At 36.6% G+C, this 27300-nt stretch overlaps 1 protein-coding gene across 8 annotated transcripts in view; it reads left to right on the top strand.

The window, feature by feature from the left end:
- RIMS1 (regulating synaptic membrane exocytosis 1) overlaps positions 1 to 27300 on the top strand; it is a 257595-nt gene that overhangs the window by 65453 nt on the left and 164842 nt on the right. For 3 of the 8 annotated variants that reach the window (XM_075554902.1, XM_075554900.1, XM_075554906.1), the window contains exons 5-15: positions 3901 to 4024; positions 7486 to 7532; positions 10532 to 10644; positions 12014 to 12144; positions 12584 to 12755; positions 12883 to 13036; positions 14402 to 14473; positions 18211 to 18367; positions 19486 to 19611; positions 21142 to 21204; positions 25157 to 25246. In XM_075554902.1, the coding sequence (XP_075411017.1) occupies positions 3901 to 4024; positions 7486 to 7532; positions 10532 to 10644; positions 12014 to 12144; positions 12584 to 12755; positions 12883 to 13036; positions 14402 to 14473; positions 18211 to 18367; positions 19486 to 19611; positions 21142 to 21204; positions 25157 to 25246 (1249 nt within the window). The remainder of the gene's footprint in view (positions 1 to 3900; positions 4025 to 7485; positions 7533 to 10531; positions 10645 to 12013; positions 12145 to 12583; positions 12756 to 12882; positions 13037 to 14401; positions 14474 to 18210; positions 18368 to 19485; positions 19612 to 21141; positions 21205 to 25156; positions 25247 to 27300) is intronic. The other 5 variants (XM_075554901.1, XM_075554903.1, XM_075554904.1 and 2 more) reach the window with 3 other exon arrangements.

Here is a 27300-nt window from a genome sequence, read left to right as displayed (position 1 = left end):
GTCTTTGCATTTGGAAATGCTCCTTACATTGCTTTTTTAGCTTTATTGTAGCACATTAAAGTAATTCATTATATTCAAATATATCATACATAAAGCATTAACTCTTTATTAATCTATCTTGATAATTTGTTTGCTCTTCCTTACAGATAAAAAATCATAAACACTGATTTTGCTTCATATTTATGACTTTAGAGTTTAGCAGAAGCTTTTAGATTAGAGTGCTTACATATGTGACAGCTGCGTTTAACTTGAAGCAGAGAGAACATTGTAGGCTAGCTTTTAAACTTTATACCTAAGAATATAAATCTTGAGACCTTTCAAAGGAATATATTATAAGACATTTTTGATATGATTGTTCATATTGTATCCGTTTTAAATAAGTTTAGATTTTTTTTTCTCATGGACTTGCTCTGTACATTTTGTTTAAGCAGAAAATCCAAGTCAGAGCTCATTCTTCCATGTTCAGTAAAGTTTTGAAGACCTGTACTAGTATACGCTCATGTTGTTGTGAGGCCACGGAGTTGATTCTGATTCTTCAGGACCTTGTGTGCAACGCAAGGAAACACTGCCGATCGATCCCACCCCGTCCTCGCCGGCACCCCTCCGCTTGAGCCCATTCTTGTAGCTATTCATTGAAGGTTTGCGCTTTCTCACCGACCTTCTGCCCGGTCAAGCCGGATACTCTCCAGGGGCGGTTCCTTCCTAGTCACCTGCCCATGGTAAATGAGACCATGCCCATCACCTTACTTCTGAGGGGCCTTTTCACTACTGAGTAGGCAAGTTTGTTTTTCTGGAAGTCCGTGGTATTTTACATATTCTTCACCAACACCGTAATTCAAATACACCGTTTCTTTTGTAAATTCACAGCCTTTCTGTCAGTCTGACTCAAAGTGACCCTGGGTGGGGTCCCCAGGGTTTTATGAGAGCATCAAAGCCCCTCTTTCCTGGAGCACGTTGTGGCCTGAAGGGCAACAGCCTAAAGGAGCATAACCCTGTGGAACCAACACTCTGCCCTGGTGTTGCTCTGGAATTCCAGGCTCTGCAGGTCTTCAGTGATTTTCTGTATTCGTTGTCCAGCTTTCGCCAGCGTAGGAGGCATTGAAGACCATGGCTTGGGTCAGCTGTACCTTAGTCCTTGAAATGACCTCTTTGCTCTTTAACATTTTAAAAAAAGGTTTTGCCACAGACTTTTCCAAGGCGGCCGTTTGATTTGTGACTGCTGCTCCCATGGGCTTGATTGAGAATTAGGCACCAATTTTGATTCAACAAGAAATAAATGCATACTTAACCGTCAGTGCTCCTCCCAGTGACCTGAGTCTGCTTGCTCACTGACTTAAATATAAGCCTCACGTAGAATCACTTCTGCTGACGGTGTAGAATATATGATCATTTGGAAGACATGAATTTGCACATCAGATTGTGTACATGATGGCTTTTGATTTTTTGTCTCTGTATTAATACAAAGATTGCTTAAGTTGACCAAGGTATTTTTGTATTCAAAAATGTTCCTTAGTGAATCAGTTCATTGTTCAACAGCTGTATGAGCTGGAAGCCTGAGAAGCATAAATCTAAAATGTTAAGCACACAGCATAAATATCTACCCAAGAGATATGTGTCCTTTTCACTGTAAGTAAGTGATGTGTTTGGGAAAAAAGCACTTTTGTAAATTTGATGACGTATTCTTGTTTTCCTTATGACTTGAGAACTATTTTTTCCTATTTTGATAGCGTCCTCGGGGGCTTATAAAACTACACCTTGTTTTTGTTTTTTTTAAACAGTATGACCTTTATTCAAAATTACGATCTTAGTTTAATATTGCCGACGCTTTGTCTGCTCATAACCCCCACAGGGCCATAAACTCTGTCATTCAGTTCAATCATTTAAAACACAAGATTGATGGGGACACTACTCATTCAGACCACTTGTAAACTGTTGATTGAAGTCAAAGTTCAACAGGCTCTGTCTTTTCCTAACTCCCCAGCTACTTCCACTACCCTCCCTTTCTTTAAAATTTCTGTCCATCCTTCCAAGTTCATCTACGGTTGCCTTAATTCTGAAATTGTTTTCTGACATTTCCACCCGGAGTAGGGATTGCTACTGCCCTGGCCTCAGTAGCCCTTCTGTTTTTGAGATGAAACTCCTTTGCATAACTCTCGACTTAGGAGGCGTAGGCCTATAAAGAATAATAAATGTATTCAGTTACGGTGACACTACAAGCTTTGCCTCAAGGTTGAGATCTTTCAAAGGAATAATTTTATTATGAGGCAGTTTGGCAAAATGCCATCAACAACTTTGTCACTGGATAATAACATCAATTTAATGGTTTTCATCCAGCAATGACACACACAAAAGATAGAGATCAAAATAGAATTAACAACTCCCAGTATCATATTAGAATAGCAATAACCAGTGAAAGTATTGCTCTTTAAAACATTTTATAGTGTTTAAATATATATACACATAGATATCTGCATGTACTGAAAATCATAGTATAATTTTTTACAAAATAAAATATTCCTGTTATATGCTATATTTACAATTATTTGTATTTTGGTCTTTTTGCCTTTTTTATTGAAATGTACTGATTTGAAAAACTCGGTTAGGTAACTGCTCAGGCCTATTAGAAATAACTTAGTAATGAAACTCCTTTATTAAGCCAAATTAGCATCATGTGCTTTTCAAATGCTCACTCTTTTATTTCTGCATAAATCAGTACAACTGGTGGGAAAGAGGGAGACTGACTTTAAAACACTCGTAGTGTTTTTGTTTATAAAGAGCGACCTTTCATCTGAAAAGATCAAGTTAAGATCTGAAAGACTTATGTTTTTATTCCTGCTTTAAAATGCCTAAGGGCGATGTTGCTCTATTTAGTGAAACACCCATATCCTTAGCTGCTGAAATGGTCCAGACTTCGTGAGACACAACATAAGAAGGAACGTAAATGAAATTAAGACAGATCAAGTTGCCACTGAGTCTGAAACTTACCTTTGTATGTTTGACCTAACAGTAATCAACACATTTACAGATAAAAAATGTATGAAACCAGAGTATTTTCCCTAATGATCTAATGATGAAATATCTAGTAACAAGATGTGATTAGCCCAATTATTTTGATACTTCATCCTATTGTTATCTTTGATCAAACTCAGAATATTAACCAATTAATGAGGACTGTATTAATTTTTATATTTTGTAAGTAGATTCTACTTATACCTTATACTCACAAATACATACTGTGTAACAAAATGTGTGTTTTGAACATCTGGAAGTGGGTTAACTGTCATGCAACAGTTTTACATCTGCTTGCTTTGTAATCTTGCCATTAGCTACCTGCGTTCCCCTATAGGTGTGAATTCAAATCCTCTCATGCATTTTTATTCTGTTGTGCATCTGGTAAAGGCAATGAAGCATAACTTATAATTGGAAGATTCATGCTAACAAACGTGAACTTCTGTCTCTGCCAAAAATAAAACAGGATGAATGCAAAGAGTTTAGTAAGAATCTTTCACATACAGAGCCGCCTACATTTACTATACGGAGGGCATGCTGCTAATTCTTATTTTTTAATGTTTCCAAATGGGCTGTGCTAATACCATCCCATAGCATGAGATCCCCTTATATTTTTTTCTGGTATATCTCAAAAAACAAAGGTAGTTTTCTATTGTATTGTTTTCAATGTGCAGTAAATTTCTGGGGGAAAATCAAAAATTTTTAAAAAATCAAAAAGTATTTAGAAAAGCCATTTAGCTGACATTAGATAGCAATCAATTGGCTTTTGAGCGCAAAGCCTAGGGGCAATTAAACTATTTGTATATGTTTTGCATTTCTTTGTTAAAAAAGAGAAAAATAAGAAAAAAATAATATATAAGGTAAAAAAATACCCTTTTTTTTAAATTCAAGGGGATGAAGTTCTAGAATGGAATGGTAAACCCCTGCCGGGAGCTACAAATGAAGAAGTTTACAACATTATTTTAGAATCAAAATCAGAACCTCAAGTTGAAATTATTGTTTCAAGGCCTATTGGGTAAGGCTAAAAAAACTTACTTCTTAAGTTTAGTAAATGACATGTATTAGCAGGGTTTTAAAAAGAAGTTATACATGGATAGTTTTTCTTCAATTATGGGCAAACATTTTCGTTTTTGAAATCTTAATTTTTTACTTTTGAATACTGGGATTTTCTTCACGACATTTTAGAAGCTCCACAATTTGACGGTTGTAATATCAAAAGGTATTAATACACATATTTGTGAGTAAAATATAACATCAAAATATATTCTTTTAATGGAGAACTATTTTTATTAATTCTTATGTAGTGAGTAATATTTCCTTAAAAGGAACTAATGGCAAATTCATCTTATTGTGGTTTATAAAGTAGTAATAATTTTACATGTTTACATCAACTTTATATTATTCTACTAAGAAACGAATATTTATTTTTAACCCAAAGGTAGTTCCAATTTTTAATTAAAAACCACAAAAGACATGTGAAACATTTTTAGCATTTTAATTGGACCTAATATTTTAGCATATTTTAAAAACCTAAATTTGAAGCATAGTTTACTTGTCTATAGAAAATGGGATTTTTTTAAATATTTATTTATAGAGTTCTCTGTATTGTTAACATTTCCTAGCAAGCCCAACTAATCCAAAGTAAATATTCATTTTTCCAACCTATAATTTTTGGAAGGCATTTTCAACTGTTTTATTATATTTTAGTGTTTGGATGTATTCTTGGAAATAATTTTTTCTTATATCCTAAATATGGTATAACTATTAATTCAGGCATTTTATGTTGAAAAAGTGCTAACCTTAAAATCTTTGTATTGTTCTCATGAATATGTCAGTGCAAAACATACAAGAAAATAAAATTATCAATCCTAATTCTCAAGAAACTGGAAATATCTGATCATATATTCCAAACAATAATAGTAATAGTAATATATACTTATTAAAATTCTAAAATAAAAGCTAGCTTAAAACCAATATCTAAGTGGTGCTTACTAAGAGTAAAATTTGAAGATATTCTCAAAAGTACTATTCATTTCCATGCAGATTTTTAAAACAACACCATTAAGTAATTTATGCTAGTTTTATATGACATATGTTTTAGTGCTCAGGTAAATATGAGGCTGGAAAAGAGGTAAGTAAATTAGAATCAAAAGTATAAAAATTAAAATTTAAAATCAAGTGTGTGCACATTGCCCAAATACATTCAGACATATAGTGGATTTAAAAGGATTCAAATAAAATATAATTGATTCTTGTGACCTAAATCTTCATGGACAATTAAAGCAGACTGGAATAACATTTTGTTAGGTTTCACTTTATATGGAATTATTTTGAATATTAATAATATGCATAGCCAAACCTTAGATTGTCATGATTGGGGAACTGAAGGAATCTAAAGTACAAAGATTACATGAAACTTGAAAAACCAGATCTGGCACCAATTTTCCTGTTAGTTGAAAAATTTTAGAATAATCCTAGCTGGGTTTTAATAATATGTTTAAAGTACTTCTGTTCTGCACGTGCAGTTCATTGAAACAAAAGGCTAACGTGAATCCGGAGTTTATTTCTAGAGCGACAGTAAGACATCGATTTCTGTAACAATCTCCAGTGCATTGTGTGTGGCTCAGCACAATCTCAGAAGCAGCAGACATCTGGGGTCCTCATCCCTCTGTCAACCTGTCCGATAGGCTCCCCTCGACCTTCGTGCTCATCCTTGTCACATTGAAACGGCCCTGCCACCTCTCTTGTGACTTACCAGTTTGTAAGGCTTGCATACACATCAAGTGGAAATATATTCTTGAAAATATTAGCAATTTATAATTACTAATTTATAATAATAGTAATTTAGTAATAATGATATTTTTCAAAATCATTTGTAAACACTTTAAAGAATGTTTCAGTTTTTCTTTCACAGGTACATAAATGCTGACACTTAGAGCTGATTTTAGCATTGTACATCCTAACTTGCATAATTAACTTTGAGGCTTTATTTCAAAGAATTTATTACTATCTAAAAGGTAGTTCTTCCAAATTGTTATTAGCCTAGATTAAGTTAGAAGAGGCTTTGTTGTTATTTGCCATCGTGAAATTCCATTCATGGCTTAAAAACAAAACAAACAAAAAACTCACTGCCACCAAGTCAAATCTGAGTCCAGCAACTCAATAGGACTGAGTAGAACTGCTCCTTTAGGTTTTAGAGATTGTAATTCTCAATCTTTCTCCCTTTGGAGCTGCTGTGGTTTCAAACTACTGACCTTTCCGTTAGCAGCCCAACACATAACCTACTACTCCACCAATTTAGGTATCACTAATTAGTCTCTTAATTATCTTGCAAAAAATTTTAGTATAAAATTGTATAATTAAATGTGTTTCCTTAAGTATACATGATAGCATGTATTATGATTTTTAATAAGTATAAAATTAGGTGACTGTGAGAATTGCTTGAGCACAAATCTGAAAATGAGAATATAAGAAAACAATCAGAAATAAATTACTGTTTTCATTGCCCTCAAAAGTAAAAGGAAAATCAATGTGAATTTAAGGCACAAGGTAAGTGGTTAGAAATCCTTAAATCATTAGCTAATAATATTATTTGAATTAGCTAACTTCAGTCTGCTTTAATATGTCATTTAATACTGTTGCTATTGCTTATCTTATTAAATCTATACTAAACTATATTTGGCAAAGCAGAGATAAAGCACTTCTATGCAGTAGAGTAACCAGAGCCCATTTGCAGGGTCCGTAAGTCACCGTGGCTGATGGACTGAGCGGAGGTGATATTCTTGGTTTAGAGTGCTTTGGGAGTGTTCCAGAGTGATTGTCCTCACAAGCCACTTTCCAATCACATACTAAACAATCATTTGTGGAGACACTGCTCTCTATATAGGGTATATATGTGCATTTATTCACATATATAAAACATTTTGGCTTTTCTTTTGTTGCAAGCTTGAGCCATTTTTAATTTCAAAAGCAGCCCATCCTTTCTGTTTTATTAACTTTGCCCATGATACGCGCCCTATCATTTTATTACTCAGACATGTCTCCATCCTTTTCATTCAGTAAACTCTTTCAGATGTGTTTGTAAAGCATATTGCTGATTTGTAAAATCTGTGTCATTTTGATTTTGTAGACTTGAAGTAAAATATTGCCTTTAACATGTTTTATTTCCAAAACAGACTGTTTTGGCACTAAAAATATTGTGGCAATTTTTGCCACAATATTAATCGTATTGTTGTCATACTAAAGTGTTTTGCTATTAAATATATGAAAAGTTATTCCTACTGCAGTTTTTTTTTGTATGTGTGATATTTAACATTCATGCACATTAGTGGTTATCTTAGTAGTAACTCCGGTCCATTTCCACCTCTGTAAAGATCCGAGGGGATTGTTTACACTGCTGACCCCAAATGTGGCTGTGGTTGGCTCGGACAGTGTGGTCCAGCTAATGGGATTTTTACCATGCCCTGTTTGTTACAGTGACATCCCAAGGATTCCCGAGAGCTCCCATCCTCCATTAGAGTCCAGTGAGTATACGACTGTTTCGTCATTATAAAATATATTGAATTAAATTGAAGCTATGCCACTTTCTTGGTTATTTGTTGTCTGTCAACTGATATCACTAAATAAGTCAGTCAGTGACTATCTCCACTGACTTCACAAAGGTAGTTTGGAAGCCAAAAGAGGTTCTGTTTTATACAAAACTTTTTTCCTACTCTTTTTCTTGGTGGCTACTCAGTATCCACAGGGGGTTAGTTCCAGGATCCCCTTTCTCCATGGGGTACAAAATCCACAGGTGCTCAAATCCCTTAGATAAAATGTCATAGTATTTGCATCTAAGGTACACACATCCTCTTATATTCTTTAAATTGTCTCTGTATTATTTATCATACCTAATACACTGCGTTATATAAGAAGCAGTTTATGCTCCCTCTTAGTCATGGAGAGATGGCTCTGTCCTCATAACTACTCTGTCCACATAACTCTCGTTTTTGCCCTGTTCAATTGGGCCCACAGATACAAAACCCAACCATGAGGAAGCCAAGGATATGGAGGGACTACTAGGTATGAAAATATTTACTAAAAAAAAAAGAAAACATTTACCAGCAGACTTTCACCCATTAACACATCGCTTCAGTTGTTTCTGAGTTCCAGTGACCCCACAGAACAGAGTAGAAAGCTTCCAGTACTGTCATCTTGACAGACGCCGTCTTCCAAATCTGTGGTCTGTGCAGAGGCTGATGGCTTTGAGCCACTGATCTTTTGGTTCGTGGCCAAAACCTTAAGTACTTCACCATCAGGGCTCCTTATGAACTCAAAAAATATACCAAATACTGGTAATGCCCCGAAACTATGGTCTGGTTGATTGGTAATTGGCTCAGTTGCATAAACAATCTCATGAAAAAGGTAGGCACTTCAACAGATACTGGTAAACCACCGCTATGATCATGGAAGTGAGTGGTTGAAGGGATACCCTGCATTGGAAGAGATGAGGCCAACAGAGTGCAAGGATGAGGATTCCAAGAATGACCTGCCATGAGCATGAAAATTCCATCCATCAGCTGGGAGGAGGCATACGATAAAGTAGAGACACACTCAATTTGAGTATGGAAGTGACAAATAAATTTACTTTGAAATGGATTGATGTAAAATTATACAATTACCACTTGGGTTTGATCTCCAGAAGGTTTTTACCCAGCTTATAAAAATAGAAACTACAATGTGACTTAAAGGGAAAATAAGTAATGGTGGTAGGAAGGAGGAAGTTGAACATGTAGGATAAACAGAGAAAGGACCAGAGATTAGGTCAGTATTTTCAATGGCATGCCATCTGCATAGCCACTAGAGATTCTGCATATTCTTCATAGCTACTAGAGATTCGCCCCGATTAGGCGTTGAGCATTTTGATAATCAGTACAGTGAGAAATAAGACCAACTCCACAATTTATAATATTTATACAATTAAAAATTAACTGGTCTACAATGATAGAAACAAATTGATTATTAGAAACACCAGTGTTCTTGTACTAAATACAATGCAGCACAATGTTCTGGTATTGAAAGAAAGGGGTGGCAGGAATTTTTCTTAAAACGTGTATAATTTAACAGTTTAATTGTCCTGTTCCTTTTAATTAAAAGATTTATTTCGGTGATATAGAATTAGGCCACTTGACTAATATAAGCTTTAGTTTTAGAATACAGGGAGAAATACATGGCACATTGTCATTCAAGATTTCTTAACGAAGCTAGTTTATCAATAGCTATGAGTCAGGATGATCGTCACATAACATTTTATGAAAACAATGAAACAAAGGAAAGCACATTAATAAGTTGATTCTGACTCACAGCAAGCTTGTAGGATGGAGTAGAAAGTCCCTGTGGGTTTCCAATGCTGCGAATCTACACAGGAGCAGGAATTCTCATGTTCCTCCCATGGAGCGGCTGGTGGATTTGAGTTGCTGACCTTTTGGTTCGCAGCCCAGCTTGTAACCACTGTGCCACGAGGGCTCCTATTATATTCTGTCGACATTGTGAAAATGGAACAAATCTCCTCGCCTTGAAGTGCAGTTCTGACTCTTAGGGATTATATAGGACAAAGTAGAACTGCCTGTGATCTTTATGGAAAGTCCGCCAGGTCTCCTGGGGAATGGCTGGTGCGTGTGAACTGCTGACATTTTGTGGCCAAGTTTTAACCACTCTCCCACCAGGGTTCCTGCAAACAGTTCACTGCAGATGGTGTTAGGGTGCAGGAAGGAAAGAGCTTCACTGAGTGGCTGAGTGTAGAACTGGCTTCCTTCACATAAATGAAGAACAAACTCACAGATTCTGGCGCATAATGACTTTATGGGACTGGGTGGGTTTCTGAGTCTTTTAATTACACAGGAGCAGAAAGCCTCATCGTTCTCCCACGAAGTGATTAGTGGGTTCGAACCGCTGACTTTGTAGTTAGTAGCTTAACATGTAGCCCATGACACTGCCAGGGCTCTTATATAAAGGTAAAGTCACTGTGAATAACTCGAGATAGCATACTCCCTGGATCACAGTTGGGATATCTGGTAAAACTATTTTGAAACTATGACATGTAGGCTTAGGTTTGGCTCTTAGATGATGCTCTGTATACGTTGACACATTATTGTCAGTCCCGTGAGGACAGTTCACAATTGATGGTCCCGTAGGCATGATGATTAGCATGACAGGTAGTTTTATTTACCAATACAAGCAGGAACCCCTTAGCTGTATGTGAGGTTATAGGAGAGTCCATATGCTACGGCGTCCTCCAAAAACATAAAAAGTAAGTACTGACAAATAGAAAAGATAGATTCAGCGTGTCATCATTACAACCACTCAAGACAAAATGATAACCTTCTAGATCTCCTCTACTCAGGATATGTTTGTCTATTGTCTGTGGTACTTTATCATGATTTTATATGAATGCTGTGTATTTAGTTTGTTATTTAAAATGATATGTTTCCTGTATTACATATATCTTGCTAAACTTACTTCAGCATTCTATTTCTCATTCTAGGTTCGAGTTCCTTTGAATCTCAGAAGATGGACAGGCCTTCCATTTCTGTTATTTCTCCAACAAGTCCTGGAGCTCTAAAAGATGCCCCACAAGTCCTACCAGGACAACTTTCTGTATGTATTTTTCTGTACATATGGGAACCCATTAGTCCTTACTCATTATCCTGAGTTTCTGTTATAAAATACCTGGCCCTATTATATTCCTCTGATAAATATATCGTGTTTTGATACCAAAATATGCTTCATTACTTCATTATGCATTTCTTCATTTTTTAATTCATATGGTTATTAAGAAATATTTATGGAGGGGCTAAATGTGCCCATTCTGAACATGAACATACATGCCAAAAGCATAAAAAATAAAACGTCTGTTCTGTGGGTAAGCATAAGGACCTTGGATCCTAGTGCTTACCTATTGGGTTAGGAAGTGCAAGGTTGACAGATTGGAACCACCAACTGCTGCACAAGAGAAAGACAAGGCTTTCTTCCCCGCCAAGTAGTGCAGTCTCTGAACCCACTGACTGTCCTATTGGACAGTGATTGTACTAACCACAAGGCCAGAGGTTCAAACTCACTCGCTCTTCCAAGGTGAAGGCTTAGCTGTGTGCTCTCATAAAGATTTATAGCATCAGAAAGACTACCTAAGGTTGCCATGAGTCAACATCAGCTTGATGGCAGTGAGGTTTTTTTGAAAATATCAAAGTTGCTAAGGTGAGTAGTTAGTTAGGGGTAATAATCTTAGAAAGTTTGGTTCTATTGTCTTTATAATATGATTAGCCTGGAACCTGAGAAATGTAAATTACCCCTGTTCATTTGGGAGGCTATTTGGTGATACCTCATTGCTGCTCATATTACACCATCCACTGTCATAGACTTGATCTGACCAGAGACACCCTGTAGGACATAGTAGAACTGCTCCTCAGCTGTTCTCTTTACAAGAGAGCACAGCTTCATCTTTCTTCCAAAGAGGAGCTATTTGGCTTTGAACCACAAACCCTGTGGTAAACATCCCAATTCCTAACCAACCACACCACCATGCCTCCTCACATATCACTGGGCTCAAGACATCAAAGAGCACGGAGCTGGCAGAGGCCTGGGCAACATTGCTTTCTGTTGTACCAAGTACCTTTCTTGAACCCACTTGCTGGCAACTAATTCAGCCAGGATGTAACCATTAAGTCACTTCACAAATACATTTTAAAAACAAGGACACAGATGTTGAATGTCCCCCCTCATCACTTAGGGTTTAAAACTTGTTTTGTTAGTTTTAAATTTTCAGCACGGTATGATATAAAAAAAATAAAAACAGGCACAGTAAACCTGATTAAAATGTTATGCTTCGAAATGGATGTTTTTTAAAAAATCCACAATTGAAGTGCACTGTATTTAAAGTTCATTTTTTAAAAATACTAAAGTTAGCAATTGTGTGAAATTTTAATATCTCATGAATTTCCTGAGTAGTTTATTTTTGTATTGCTCACAGGTGAAACTGTGGTATGATAAAGTGGGACACCAGCTGATTGTAAATGTTCTACAAGCAACAGATCTACCCTCTAGAGTAGATGGGCGTCCCAGGAATCCTTATGTGAAAATGTATTTTCTTCCAGATAGAAGGTAATGAATCATTTTAGGACATAGTCTGCTAATATCTATCTTGATGGGGAAGCTAGACCATCTTCTCTTGGTCTTGAATTTTTAGAAAAAATAATTATTTTTGAGAGAATAAACTGTATTCCTGAAAAAAGAAATCCCTCAAGCTTTGTATTGGAAAAGATTCTGCCAACTATATGTGATACCTTATTTATACATACAATAATCTTTGATAGCTATACATTATTTAGAATGTACCCTGTGTGCATGCCTGCCATCATTGCTATCACTTCAATTGTTGTTTGAATTAGGATTGTTTTAAAATGTATAGCCTCTTATGTTTTTAAAGTGCAAGTTACAAATTTTAAATTTTTGAGAATCCCAGTTACACATAATTACAGTAGATGGCAGTATATACTTGCTTTTGCAAAACACTGCATTTACAGAACACTTGTTTTTTCAGTGATAAAAGTAAAAGGAGAACCAAAACAGTAAAGAAAATACTAGAGCCAAAATGGAATCAAACGTTTGTGTATTCACACGTACATCGTAGAGATTTCAGAGAACGGATGTTAGAAATAACTGTGTGGGACCAACCAAGAGTTCAAGAAGAAGAGAGTGAATTTCTTGGAGAGGTGATGTATCTTATAAAGATTCAAGTCAAATATTTCATGAGGTCTTTTTTTAACTCATTAATTATGGGTTCCTAACATTGTGTTTGGGTGTAATGTGATTTCATTTGATAAATGAAATCCCTTGCAGATCCTCATAGAGTTGGAGACGGCACTCTTAGATGATGAACCGCATTGGTATAAACTTCAAACCCATGATGAATCCTCGCTACCTCTGCCTCAGCCGTCGCCTTTCATGCCAAGGCGACATGTGCATGGAGAAAGCTCCAGCAAAAAGCTACAAAGTAAGTTCGAGTGCGTCAAGGGGAGATGCATTCTCAAGACAGGGTTTCAAAGGGTTTAGAAGAGATAAGAATATTAAAGAAAGTTAGATCCATCTGCACAGACATGGCAAATTATATTATACATTTTCCCGGTGAGAGTGTTCTATAATAGACGTAATTTTAGAGTTGGGAGTTGAAAAGCTGCTCATTATACTCTTTGCACAAGATTGATCAAGTTGTTGATGGGTTTTGAATGTAGTAATTTCAATAATTGTGGAAGGTTTCTAAAATAAAGACCTAATAGCTTTATTATACTTAGATATTTTTAGTATTTCCCTTGGTATTAAGCACTTTTAAATCTTTGTGAAATATGTTTGTTGCTGTTCATGAATTGGGAAAATGATTGAGAAATTAGATATTTTTCTTTATATATCTATATACATAATAATCTTTGAATTTTGAGTAAGCCTCTTAACAAAAAACTGAAACAGAGAACGCGTTTTGTAATCTGGAAGCAAAAAGTCTTTTTCCTGTAATTTTGTTCATATTAGTGTTTCCCTGCCCAATGATTTTCTAAATTCATGTCTTAATGCAGTATAATAACTTTTGAAAATGAAACAAATATTTTATGAAAGCATAAATGTTTCATGTATACTCATTTGATCTGTAGCCAGGAAAGCCTCTTTGGGCCTCTTCACTCAGCCCATGCTCTCTGAACGTAACAGGACATTCGATTGAGCAGAAAATGGTACACACCCCCTACTCACTTACCTCAGCCAACATTTTACATTGCTGACGAGGATAAAAAAATCTGCTAACCAACCATTTTTCACATGAATGATGTGTGTCTGGCAGTAACCAATGGTGAAGGGCAAGGGGAGAGTAACTCAATTTGATAGTTAAGGTTATGTATTCAGTTTGCCGAGCCGTGATTCTCAGCTCTTTGGCAGTTATGTAATGATGCAGTTTGACAGTTACGTGGCACTTGGCATTTATATATTGATAGCGTCATTCATTCTTAATTTTGTGATCGGTTGTAGTCATCTTCTGTTTTTGCCTGACACCCGTTTTTATGTGATGACCCATCTTTGGAACCTACCATGTCAATAAATGAGAAGCTATACTCTTTTATTACTATATTTTAATTAGCAAATTACTTCAATCAATTTATGAGGTCCCCTTGTTTCTATATATATCTAATGGCTTTGATTAGAAATATTGAGAAAATGACATTTTTTAAATACCAGTTCAGTATTTACTTTGTATTATTGTTCAAAGACTTGTGTAGTAATGTAATGGCTTTTGTAAAAAAGAAAAAATCACCTCGTCCTTAACTTTTCACAAACAACAAGACACAGCGCTCTCTGTTTGCCTTACTGCTGCCAGGATCTCAGCGGGTCAGTGACAGTGACGTCTCAGACTATGAGGTGGACGATGGGATCGGAGCCGTTCCTCCAGGTGCGTGGCTGAAGAGCATGGCTGGCTGCGCTGTGCTTCCCGGCTTGTTTGCACTGTTGACTCCCAGGATTCTTCGGGATACTGACCTGGAGAGTTAGAGTACAGCAAAATCAGTATGAATCATTCCATGTTGACTTGGATGCCAATGTTTTTAGTTTTAAAAGGACAAATACAGTCATGTGTTGCACAGTGTCCATTTAGGCAGCACACAACCACATTGACATGTCTAGTCCCATCTCCTCTGAGGTCTGTTATCTTAAAAATCCAAGGTGTATGCAGTGGTTCATAATGATAAACAGGAATTATTTTACAATATGTATCAATGATTGTTATTGTTCCCATATGTTAAAGACATCTGAAAATATTCAGGCATAGAACAACACACCATCTACTGTAAATGAAGGCAAGCATTTGACTAACTGATGTAAGATATGATTCATACACAGCCATTCTGATTTATGTACAAATCTGACTCAAAGACTAAGCACTGAATTTATTTGTAATCTGGAGACTTCCTGTATATATTATGGCATTGGAACAACATCCAAATAACATCAAATCCTATTTCATAGAATGTGTCACAGATATTAAATAATGCATGACAGGACCGTATCTATTAAACAACATCCCATACATACTTAATTTAGTCAGGTTCTTCCTTAGAAGCATGGCTAGCTAGGTTAAACAAATTATTAATTAACAATGCGCTGAGCATAAGTGAAAACATGAATTTTGAAAAGCTGTCATTCAATTTTAAAAAGTAAAAATGTCCTTCTACATTGTCCATGATTTTCCTTCCATGGAATATACTGCGAAAGGTGCTTGGTAGGGTTTAAATCGCATGTGGCATGGCTATAACTTGTAATGCTTTCCTGATATATTTACCTACCACTAATTATAATCTATCATTTGTGTGTCTGTTTTAAAATAAGGAAGTGCTTTAGAAAGATTCAATATTCATTTGAAGTTAACATAATTATGTTATGCTAAAAGCTAGAAACATTTTGTCACATTATACAGCTCAAATTTATTTCTCTATTCTTTACTCACCAAAACTTGAGTAAAATCAGGTAGTATGGGCTAATTTTATGGACACTAATCTTATATTGTTTCCATAATCTAATAAAAGGTAAGATATTCAAGTAAGATGAAATTAAAAATACAACTCTGGAACTTAAAAATTTGAATTATTAAAGGCAATTTTTAGGACAATATTGATTTATAACCCTGTGGTTCAGGTAATTTCACAGCTGGGGTGCATTTAATTAAAGGCAATAATTTAGTTAAAATTAATAGATTCTACAAAGACAAGGTGCACATAGTATTATTGAAACTAGGAGAAAATATGGAGAGTTCTGGTTTTAGTTCTTTTCTGTAACTTGGAGACTGTGTTATTTAATCGTATTTAATCACTACATGAAAATAGCAAATACCCTTAAAATAAATTTGGTTTATATCCATCTCCATAATTAATCAATACTTTTTGATAGCATAGCTTCACTGACAGTTTAGAATTTCTGATAATGGTATGTAACATCACATATTTACCTTCTGGTGTTACTTACTATTAAAAATCTTATAATTAAGTAAATTCCCCTAGAACATTTTATGAAAAGCTTAATAGCATATTAGTATTTTATGAAACTGAAATTATAAAAATAACTATACATTCAATTCATTGCTATATTCAAATAGAAATCAGATATTTCTTAGTTGGAAAATCCTCAAATCTTTCCAATAAAGAGTTTTGGCTATATTCCTTTCTATGACGGCTTTACCAGGTCACTTAAATAGAATAGGCCTCTGTGCGGGGTTCCAACCTTAGTCCCCCCAAAGTTTTATAGTTTGAATGATGAGACAGCATAGTGAATGAATGGCTAAATGACCTAATTAAATTAATGTATACCAAAATATTGTGTTTTTTTCCCCCTTTTCTCTGAGCAATTACATAGACAACAGCCTCTAGGAAGACAAATGATTCCTGGTGGCCTAGTAGGTTATGTGTTGGACTGTGAACCTTGAAATGAGCAGTTCAAAACCCCTAGCCACTCCGCAGGGGAGAGTTGAGGCTTTCTGCTACTGTAAAGAATTATAGTCTCAGAAACCCATAGGGAAAGTTCTGCCCTGTCCTGTAGGGTCACCATGAGCCAAAATTGACTCAGTGTCAGTGAGTTTAAGAAGACAAAATTGGTCCCTGAACAAAACCACCAAACATTGAATTCTAAAATCATTTGTATTGTATACCAAACTGTCCCTCATAGTCTGTAAATATGCAGTCTCTTTTTTAATGCAAAAAGTGTGTAAATTGTCATTTTAGCAGTACTGTTTATTTTCATCTAGTTTTAAAATATGCTATAAACATTTCATAAATTATATAGAATAAATTACATAACCAATAAGAATTTTTTGTTTTATTTTGGGGGTCTCTTTATAAAGGGAGCATTATGATTTGTGTATCTTTTCAGATATACTCAATTGGGCCAAACCACATAGAAGGTAGCTTGTAAAATATTTATATGGCAAATAAAATGTTGAAGGAACACATTGATATTCAAGCATACAATGGTAAAATAAGGATCTGGGGTTATAAGTTTAAATGAAGAGATATGTGAATAAATAAACACACCAGGCAGTCCTCTCGGGGTGACTGCAATTTGTTTCTATGACTTTTCGAGTACGCAAGATGAAGAGCCTACAGTCACACGAGTGTCTGTCCTACGTGTGCTTACTGCGCTCCCTGAACTACGCCCACCGGTTGCGTATGTCATGAGCAACTCCGTAGCCTCATTCTCAGTTGGAGTTCATTTCTCCTATAGCTGAACTTCACAGTTTCTGCTAAAACTTTGGCCTTTTTTTTTTTTTTGACTACAGAATTTTTCTTTTCCTTTTCATAATAGAAAACAATGACTTTTTGGCAAACAACTTATTTGCTCTCAGTTGTTCTTATGGATTGGAGATTGCTGTTTTACCTGTATAAAATCAGAGATGATACAAACATTTTCACTTCAAGGGAAAAGTGATTGGTGTATCTCTAAATGTAATTATGGTAACTGTGTCAACGTAATTATGTTGCTAATTAATGTGATTATGTAAGCGTTTCAGGTGCCCAGGGTAGGGTTGATGATTGGTTCTTTATCTGGGTTAAACATATGCACTGTGGCCTCGTCATCTTCCCTCATGCACTGCATATCTGACCATTACAACACTCTCTGCACTTTGAAAAATCTAGGACCAATAATTTTAAGCGTGTAGAGTTGCTATACTTTTTTTAAAATTAATATTCCTGTGATATTTAATTTTTTCTTATTAATGAGATCAGCTGCAATTCAGTGAAAATATCCTTTGAAAGAAAAGTTCAAATAGCATTTAGAGACTAGATTCCTAAGCATTGACTTGTCTATTAATTCGAGTACACTGTCAAGTGCTTTATTTCTATTGTTGAAAACTACTGACTTGTTCATTCCTTAAAATTAAAATGGTATTCGAAGTCATCCTGCGACCTGAGTCCTCATCTGTCATATTCGTATTCACTACTACCATCGTGCCTCGATGGACGCTGTAACCTGTTCTCATGCATGCACATGGCACTCTGTGCACTTACACTTGATACTTTTGACAGTAAAATGAATAATTGCATGGCCTTTCATCTTCCTAGGTCAGTGGGAATGTCTTATGTCCTAATTGCGTGGGAATAGTTGTCTTGTGTCCTAATTCGTTGTCTTGTGTCCTCCTGCCAGTAGGCTACAGGGCTAGTGCTAGAGAAAGCAAATCTACAACATTAACAGTCCCGGAACAGCAAAGAACGACTCATCACCGCTCGCGATCAGTGTCTCCTCATCGCAGTGAGGAGCAGGGAAGGCCACGCTCACGTTTACCAAATGTGCCATTACAGAGGTAGGTGTGAGCTTAGTGCTCGTGACTGTTTCACTGGAAACAAAATGATATTAACTGACATGAGTTGCAATCAAGTAAAATAATGGGCTGGTCAGTCACGATTTTCAGGATCGTTTCCAAACAAAGGACCTTGTGTTACCTCACCGATACCACATTTGGTTCCTAATAGTTCTCTAAACTCAAGACTTGCTATCATCAAGTCAATTCTGACTCAGTGACCCTACAGGACTGGGTGGAACTACCCCTGTGGGTTTCCAAGTCTAAGTCTTTACTGGAATAGAAAGCTTCCTCTTTTTCTGTGGGTTGGCTGGTAGTTTTGAACTGCGGACCTTATAGTTAAAAGCCCAACCTGTAACCCACTGCACCACAGGAAGTGGAAAAAGCGTATGTTCCAAGCAGTTTTTTAGTAGCTATTGCATTTTGTTTGTTACTCGTCTACAGTGAAATGACAGAGGCAAAATAAATCTTCCGCAAGTTCAAGATTGCCTCCTTTTCTAAACTAGTTCACTGCCATCGAACAGATTGGGACTTGTGTAGATTCTATAGGACAGGGTAAAACTGTCCCTGTGGGCATCTAAGGCTGTGATTCTTAATGGGAGTAGAAATCTGTCTTTCTCCCATGGAGCAGTTGGTGGTTTTGAGTCACTAGCCTTAAGGTTAGCCACCCAAAGCATATCCACCCCACCAGGGCTCCTTAAAAGTATTTTCAGTGTATAGGGGGGGAAATGTGTAATTTATTTTTTAAAGTATTTTAAATGCATGGAAAAAATAAAATCTGTAACTCAGCTGTATTTATTTCATACACTTAAGTGTCTGTATTTCATCTGACATCTTAATGCATTTAGATAAATTTTTAATTAGCTATGCATATAAAAAGTATGGTCCTTTTCAATTAAGATGCAAAAGAAAATTAGCAAGATATAGCATACACAAAGTTCTCCCAGGACAATAAATATCCTTAACTCAATGACAAAAAAGGAATTTTGTTCATGACGTGAACACATTTCAAATAATAGTTGTTTAGCCATTGGATGGTTGTGGATTCTTTATCTTTCCTCTCTCTGCTCTTTGGGACATGAGGGTCCACTTTGAGTTGTATGAATTTTTATTCCATATAGGAGTTTAGATGAAATTCATCCAACCAGAAGATCACGTTCTCCAACCCGACACCATGATGCCTCCCGAGGTGCAGCTGATCATAGAGCCAGAGACGTGGAGAGTCAGTATTTATCAGAGCAAGACAGGTATTTGTGCAAATCGTGATCTCAACATTGTGAATTCTCTTTTGCTGTGTATTAGTAGACTGGTGTGCAATCACTGAAAACTGAACTTATCACAAGGAACAACTGCTAAAATATGCAGGTAGAAATACAATACTAGGAAATATGTGGGTAATGATCTATTGTAGATTTGATTTGATTTTTCAAAATATAAATTTACAAGTAACCAATTTAACATTTTCATTGACTGTAATGCTGACATAAATTGTTGATGGGCGCCTATATAATCCGTTTTCAAGTGTCTTCTGTGAGTTATAGTGTTTTGAATGTTATTTAGGTAACTATCAAGATCGTTTCAGATTCAGGTCATATGAAAGATAATTAATATTGCAGAGTTAATGTGAGAACTTTGGGGAAATGTGTTTGTTATGTGCTTCTTTTCCATAAAATGTTTTTACAGGAAATGTCTATAAAGTAGACAATATAGTGATGAGATTTTTCTTATATGGATATGTATTTAAGTTCTGCACATATTTATGAACCAGTGTTTTGCAGACACAGTTGATGTAAGTCTATGTTGTGACTCTGTTGCCCACAGACTTTCTTCTCTGAATAACCACATACTCATACAATCTGCCTGATCACCACCTCAGTATACTCTGCTAGGTTTTATGTGAACACCCCCCCCCACGACCCCCCTTGTGGACTATTCTCTGTTAGTTTGTTGAAGTGGAAAAGCATTAGGTGATGAGTAAGGAAGTGATCAAAGTATAAAGGAGTTAAGTAATTGTAGCAGAGAGTAGAGATTCACATCTCCCTAATTACCACCCCTCTGTGGGAACTGGTGTCCATCTCTCACAATCACAGTGGGGACTGGGACAGAGGACTGTTCTTCATATTGCTCAGCTTGAGTTGAGTGAGGGGTCACTGTGCATTGAAGGACTTGGTGAAAGAAGGAAAGCCAAGACCATTTTAGTTAGGGTACTCAAGGGAGTGAATTCAACTTCAGTGTAGAAAAAAAGTATTAATTTTGAAATTTAATTATCCGAATCACTTAAAGATTGTGGGTTGGTCAAAAAATAATAGACCATTGCATGTTCAGTGGCTAAACAAGCAACAAAAAAAAAAACCCTACCATGCTTTTAGCTACTAAAGAGAAATAAAAAGGTTTAGACTTCCCATTAATATCAGAAAGGCCTTTTGAAATATATTAATAGATCCACCAAGTTAGATTTCTATGTTTTATTTAGGAAAGGCTATTGGTATGTTTTTTTGTTTGTATGTTTGTTTTGGAATTCTATAAAATAATTTTAAAATGCAACAGCAAGTAAGCAACAACTAGGACTTCTGCTGTAATGTTTGTACTTTTATTGTTTACGTTTTAAAATACTGTCATGTTTATTTTTGTTGAACCTTTCGAGCAAATGTGCTAGTGCAGACACTCTGGTTTCTCCCCTTTTTATGTTTCCATCGGCGTACCATCGGCATAACCCATGTCATTGAATGCCTCCTACTTGACCTCTGTTTCCCTCACCATCCATCCTGTCTGTGCAGTGAGCTTCTTATGCTGCCCAGAGCAAAACGAGGACGGAGTGCAGAATGCCTACATCCGACCAGGTAAATACAGGGATTTGGTGACAGTGACTGTTGTGTGGTGATTCTCTCCATCTACTATCCTCCATCTCTCCCTTACTGGTATTGCTACAAGCAGGTACAAGTCAATCTCCCAAGTTTTGGAAATTTGTTTGGTCTTCCCATGGGGAGGCCTCATAAACAGGCCCAAGTATATTTCACTTCTGCTCCATGAAACCCACTTTATTATTTGTATATTCAAAGTCCAGAGCCTGAAGAACCTTTTGGAATGGGCCCAGTTTCTACAATTAACATTCTGAGAAGAATCTCCTTTTATGCTCACACACACGCACACACGCGCGCACACACACACACACACACACACACACCTGTCTAGTCACTAAAGCTCTGGCCTGTGCATGGCGACGTAATCGTTTTTCTGATTGTGATTTTATTTTGTTTTCAGCCTTTTACTTTTCCTTTTGTAATTTACTGTTATTTATATTCTCTTTGTTTTCAATTAAATCTTTACCAGTTCATTTTTAATGGTGACGTTTCTGCTTCCTTCTTGATAAGGAATAGTGAAGGTATTTAACTTGTTAACTTATAAAATTTTTGACCCTGTCCACCCCTCCACCCCCAGTTCAGAAATGCTGCAATTCAATCTTTCCCATCAAGGTAAATGCCAGCCTCACGTGATCCCTCTGTAAAGTCAGTGACAAAGAGATGTAATAATTTCCTCTAAATGGGAGCATAGAACTAATACTTTAATGTTAGAGTTATTTTATCTTCAATTGGATATTCCAAACAAAATCCCCTTAAAACTATTCATCGCTACAGTGTATAAATAGCTTTATAATAATTTTTATTGATTAGAAACTCATGAAATATTAAACTATTCAAACAAGCATGTTCTATATTTTTAATTGTCTAGTAAAAAGTGAGGAAGGAGCTACCAGCGAACGACTTGTGAGGCCAGGCCAAACGCCGGGTTCTGTTTGCCCTTGGTAGCCTTGGTGCTCTGCTCGCTGCTACGAAGATGACTGGGCTCGCAGGAATCGCTGTATTGTCACGGCAGGATATTTTCTCCTGCCTATCGCGGCCATGTTTCCTTTGGGCGCCACAGGAAAACCTTAGTTACTTACTACTAGTTCTACTGGCCAACCAAAGGACAAACTATAACATCAAATCATATATATTATAAAAGTATACCCCAATTTTTATAATGCTAAACTGTCCAGTCATATACTGTTTGTTGTTCCTTCTTACAAATATAGTTTAGCCAAATGAAAAATTTGCTTTAAAATTCAGGAAGTGTTCTCATAGGCCTGTTAATGTGACTACAACTTAAAGAGAAAAAAAAACCCCAAACCAAACACTTTATTTGGTTTCTGATAGTTTGTGCAGAATTTTCTAGAAATCAAGGATAGTATCATTTATTATCAAGTTCAGTGTTAAGCCTTTAACATATTTATCTGTTTCTTGAAAATAATCATATGAATATTATTATCTTCATTTATAAATGAGAGTGAAAATACTGAGCAAGTTTAACCTGATAAGTAATATTTTAAGGAATTGGTGCTATAAGATACTCCATCTGTAAGAGTCTGTGAGTCGAACTAGTAGTAAGAATTTTTCATAGATAAGTCCCTCCTGGGGATTTACATTGCACCATTGCATGTTATATTAAAGTCAAGCACTACGGAAATTGGTTTCATATTACTTGATCTCTTCCAAAAAGTGTTTGAGTATCAAACTCTTTTTTAATGAAATGCATTCTAAGACAGTAACATTGTGCAAATAAAATGCTGTAGCTGCCTTACTATGTCTCAGGTACGTTATAATTGTTATCTCATTTAATTGATTATAACAGCCCAGTGAGCAGTTATTTTCTCTTGTAATGTAGTTGTATAAACAGGATGAAGTGCGGAAGTTTATTAGCCATGTGCACAGCCAGTAAGAGGCAAAGCCAAGGCCTTAATTTAAGCTTCCTGATTATGAGGTCCTTGCTAGTTCCCATTCCATATTCCATTCTATGCAGGCCCTTCTTAAAGAATTCCTGAAGAAAAAAAATCACTTTGAGCCATTTGCTTTGAAAAGTTATATAGCAACTTCTTACTAAAGTTATTTGACCAAAAAAAAAAAAAAGTTATTTGACCAAGGTTCGACGTGAAAGAAGAAAATCTGCTTTAGTTTCTAGAGCAGACAAAATGCTGTTTCCAGTAAATCTGCCCTCACGCGTGCCGCGATATGGTGCTCTGAGGCAGGAATTCTCTGTGACGTGTCCGGGGCCTTTGCTTACCCTGAGTATACCAGTGAAGTGTCTGGTATTTAAAATGTCCTTACCAAATAAAACCCCCGGTGCCATTCCGATTCATCAGAACCCCATGTGAGGTTTCTGTGACTTGATCTGTGCCCTTAGTATAGACAGTCTCAGAGATCTTTTAAGAAATTTAGGTAACATTAGGCTCTGTTTCTGCTGGTTCAAAATTCCAATTTTAGTTTGCCTGTAATGCCCATCTCACCCAGTTTTGAGTGGTACATGGACCCTGTGGTTGGGTTCGGCACCCGGGGCGATGATGTAGAAAGAAAGTCCTTGGCAATCACTTCCGGACACAGTGCTCTTCCATTCTCGGATGCTATCCCATCCGAACCCAGCCCCACCCTGAGAATGCTATATTAACTCTTTCTGTCATTTCTCAACACCCAAATCACATAAATTGTCTAGTACTTTTAGCTCTGAGTTGTTAATTCCCTACAAGCAGACATGTAATTAAATCAAGGATTGAATAATATATTTAAATATTATTTAATAGTATTAAGATTTAGTGTGGAAGTATGTATGCTCATTAAGTTCATTGAATTATAATGAATAATTCTGTCCATGCCTACCAGTAGTCATTGTGATAGCCTCAAGGAAAGCAACACAGACAACCAAAAAGAGCCCTGTCTGAGCGGTACAGCTCTTTCATTCCTTTCGCAGCTTTCTAAAAACAGTTTCCTGCATGTTTGTGCTGCCATGTTCCAGACTTCTTGTTAGGTACTAAAAAACATTGCCATTCCAGATGGCCCTGTTAGGGAATGGTTCTCACTGGCAGAGATACAGGTAAGAGCTGTACCAGTGAGTCCCAATCAAAAACTAGCCCCTAATCCTTCACTCTTTGCCTCTCAAAATAACATATTTATATGCTAATAAAACATTGGCATTTATCTTTGAAGTTTCTTGCATGCCTAATAACATTAAATTAATGATATCTAGAGGTAATTTTTATGCTAAAACTTGTTATTTCTAGACTATCTCTAAATAAACCATATTTACTCAATTATATGAATTATTTGTTGTCTTCTTTGGTTGTTTTACCACTTGTTTTTAATTTTGAGACTTTTTTTAATAATTTAAATTTTTGCAATCAGTTTTGCCTGCACGTACTAAAACCCAATCAGTGACTAGACAGCACATGTCCCTTCATCATGAATACTTTAACTCAAGAGTATTGAGCTATACTGATGACACATTGGTTAGATAGGAACGTGTGGAAGTGCTGCCGTCCCCCACTTCCCTGGTCTCATGTTGTGAACCCAGATAGCTGAGCTGTACAATTAATGGTTCTTCCTCTGATGTCCTTCATTTTGTTTTGGTGTGGCATCTGTTTTGTTAATGGAACTGTAGGTGTTTTCTGGTAGTGCTTCCTGTACCCGGTTTTTTTCATAAGTAGGTGTGATTAAGCCTCATTTTTCAGCCTGAGACGATTTAACAAAATTAAATTATGCAAAGCAATTCAAGCATAATCTTTGTTTAGTTTCTTTCTCTAAACAAACTGTTGCAATGCCATCCTGTCAGCTCTCTCACACCCTTGTGAATGGAATCACAGTGGTTCTACGTGTTATGTCAAGGGGACATTACTTTATGCTTTACTCTCTAACACGGTCTTCCTTTCTTTCTTTGTTTCTCCTCTGTCTTTCTCTTCTACCACTGGATGCAATGCACTGGCACTAGTGAACTGCAGCCCTCCCTTGACAGGGCTAGGAGTGCTAGTACCAACTGCTTGAGACCAGATACTCGTTTGCATTCACCAGAACGAGAAAGGTATCAAATAAGGCTTTTCTTCATTTCTTGTCATTTGTGCCAGTGATTTTCCCCATCCCTTTGTGTTGTTCCACACGAGTCTTTCATAGGTTTATTCATTCATGTTCTCTTGGCTGTCTGCTACCCCCCGCGCCTTTACTCCGTGCGTCTGTGCAGAGATATGAGTATGTGGAAAAGCTCATGGGTACACATACACGTATTCTGTGTACGCTGTTGCAAATGGTGTGATGTAAATTGTAACTGCTTCTGGCTGCTGCTTTCCCCCTTTTGTTGCTCTTACATAGTTTCATTTGCAAACTGCTCAGGGAGCGCTCAGTATGCTGATAACGTTACAAGGGCCAGCAAGTTACCTATGTGAAGGGAGATATTGATTTCCTATAGTTCCATCAATACTTGCTATTTATTCATAGGTTTAGCCGAAATCTTTCACAAACACAGCGAGGAATTATATTTAGATAGAGTGCTTCCCTTATGCATCTGTTTTTAAACCACCACACTCTTTAATATATCTCAGATTTTTTGCAGTATATTCTGACACCTCCAGCCAATAGGATGGTCATGATAGATACCCTGATGCTTAAAAAAAATGCCCTTTGTACACAGAGAATTATCCATTTGTACACAGAGAATTTTGCTTAAAATTTTGAAGCTGTCGCTTAACAAAACACTCAGATTTAAAAAAAAGAAAGCTTTCTGATTTTACTTCATATGCATTCAATGACAACGTGTTACATTGTCACCTCATTGCGAGTGGCTGGTTTTCCCATTATAATAAAATGTTCTGTTCCAATAAGCTTTTTTATAATTTATAGTTTTAATTATAATTATTATCTCATTTTCATTAGAAGTCATTCAGGGGAAATTTGCAGACTAGCTTTTTACAAATCCTGAAGGGAAAAGAACCCTTCTTTGGGGCCAGCTTAAATATTTTCTTTAGTAATCTTTCTAGTCTGGTATCATTCATTTAACTTTGATGTCTTTTAATTAATTATATGATTAAATAATAAAGGTAGGTAAATGAACCTAAAAATAAATTTCCAATTTTTAACGTGTAGCTAAGGTCTACTTAAAAAATTATTCCTTAATATTTGCAAAAATTTAGTAGAAAAAAGCTGAAGTTTAATATCCATTTTATATAATTATTTAAAGAAACTTACAACTCACGGCCATTGAGTTGCTTCTGACTTTGGGTGGTCCTGGAGGACAGGGTAGAAATGTGCCTACGGGTGTCTGAGACTGTCAAGCTTTCCAGCAGTGGGAAGCTTCCTCTCTCCAGGCAGCGGCTGCTGGCTGTGACTCGGCTTCCCAGCAGCCCCACGTGTGACCCGCTGTGCTCCAGGGTTCCTGCACCCTGGAAGAGGAAATCAAACCTAGTGCTGTGGAGTCGAGGCCGACTCGCAGCATGTGCGTGGGTGTCCAAGGCTTCCTCAAGTTTTCTAGGGGCAGAGAGCCTCCACTTTCTTCTGTGGAGTCGCTGGTGGTTTTGAACCACTGTCTTGCAGTTAGCCATCTCGTGCTAATTGGACAGCGCCTCTATCAACTTCTAAAATCAGTTAAAGTTGTTTTATTATCTTTTACTCTATACCAGCGCTTATCAACCTGTGGGTCAAGAAGGAGTCAGATGACCCTTTCATAGGGGGTCACCTAATTCCTAACAGTAACAAAATTTTACTTATGAAGTAGCATCGAAAATAATTTTATGGTTGGAGGGATCACCACAACGTGAGGAATTGTATTAAAGGGCCGTGGCATGAGGAAGCTGGAGAGCCGCTGCTCTGTACCACCCCATAAAGAAGACAAGTGCTTCAATTCTTTTAGTTCTTTAAAGAATTTTCTTCTTTGGGGGGTGGTTTGGAGAGGCCAGTGCCTGCAGAGAACATCATGCTGGGTCAAGTGGAGGGACAGTGAAGGAGGGGACAGCTGTCAACGAGATGGACGGACACAGTGCTGCATCCATGGGCTCAGGCAGAGGAACAATTCTGAGGATGGCCCAGGACTGTGAAGTGTTTCATTCTGTTGTGTATCCGGTCACAGTGGGTTGGAGCTGACTCAAT

The sequence above is a fragment of the Tenrec ecaudatus genome, chromosome 7 (genome assembly GCF_050624435.1).
Source record: "Tenrec ecaudatus isolate mTenEca1 chromosome 7, mTenEca1.hap1, whole genome shotgun sequence".
NCBI classification, from domain to species: Eukaryota; Metazoa; Chordata; class Mammalia; order Afrosoricida; family Tenrecidae; genus Tenrec; species Tenrec ecaudatus.
The sequence above is the reverse complement of the archived record's forward strand: the minus strand, read 5'-3'. Positions and strand labels throughout refer to the sequence as shown.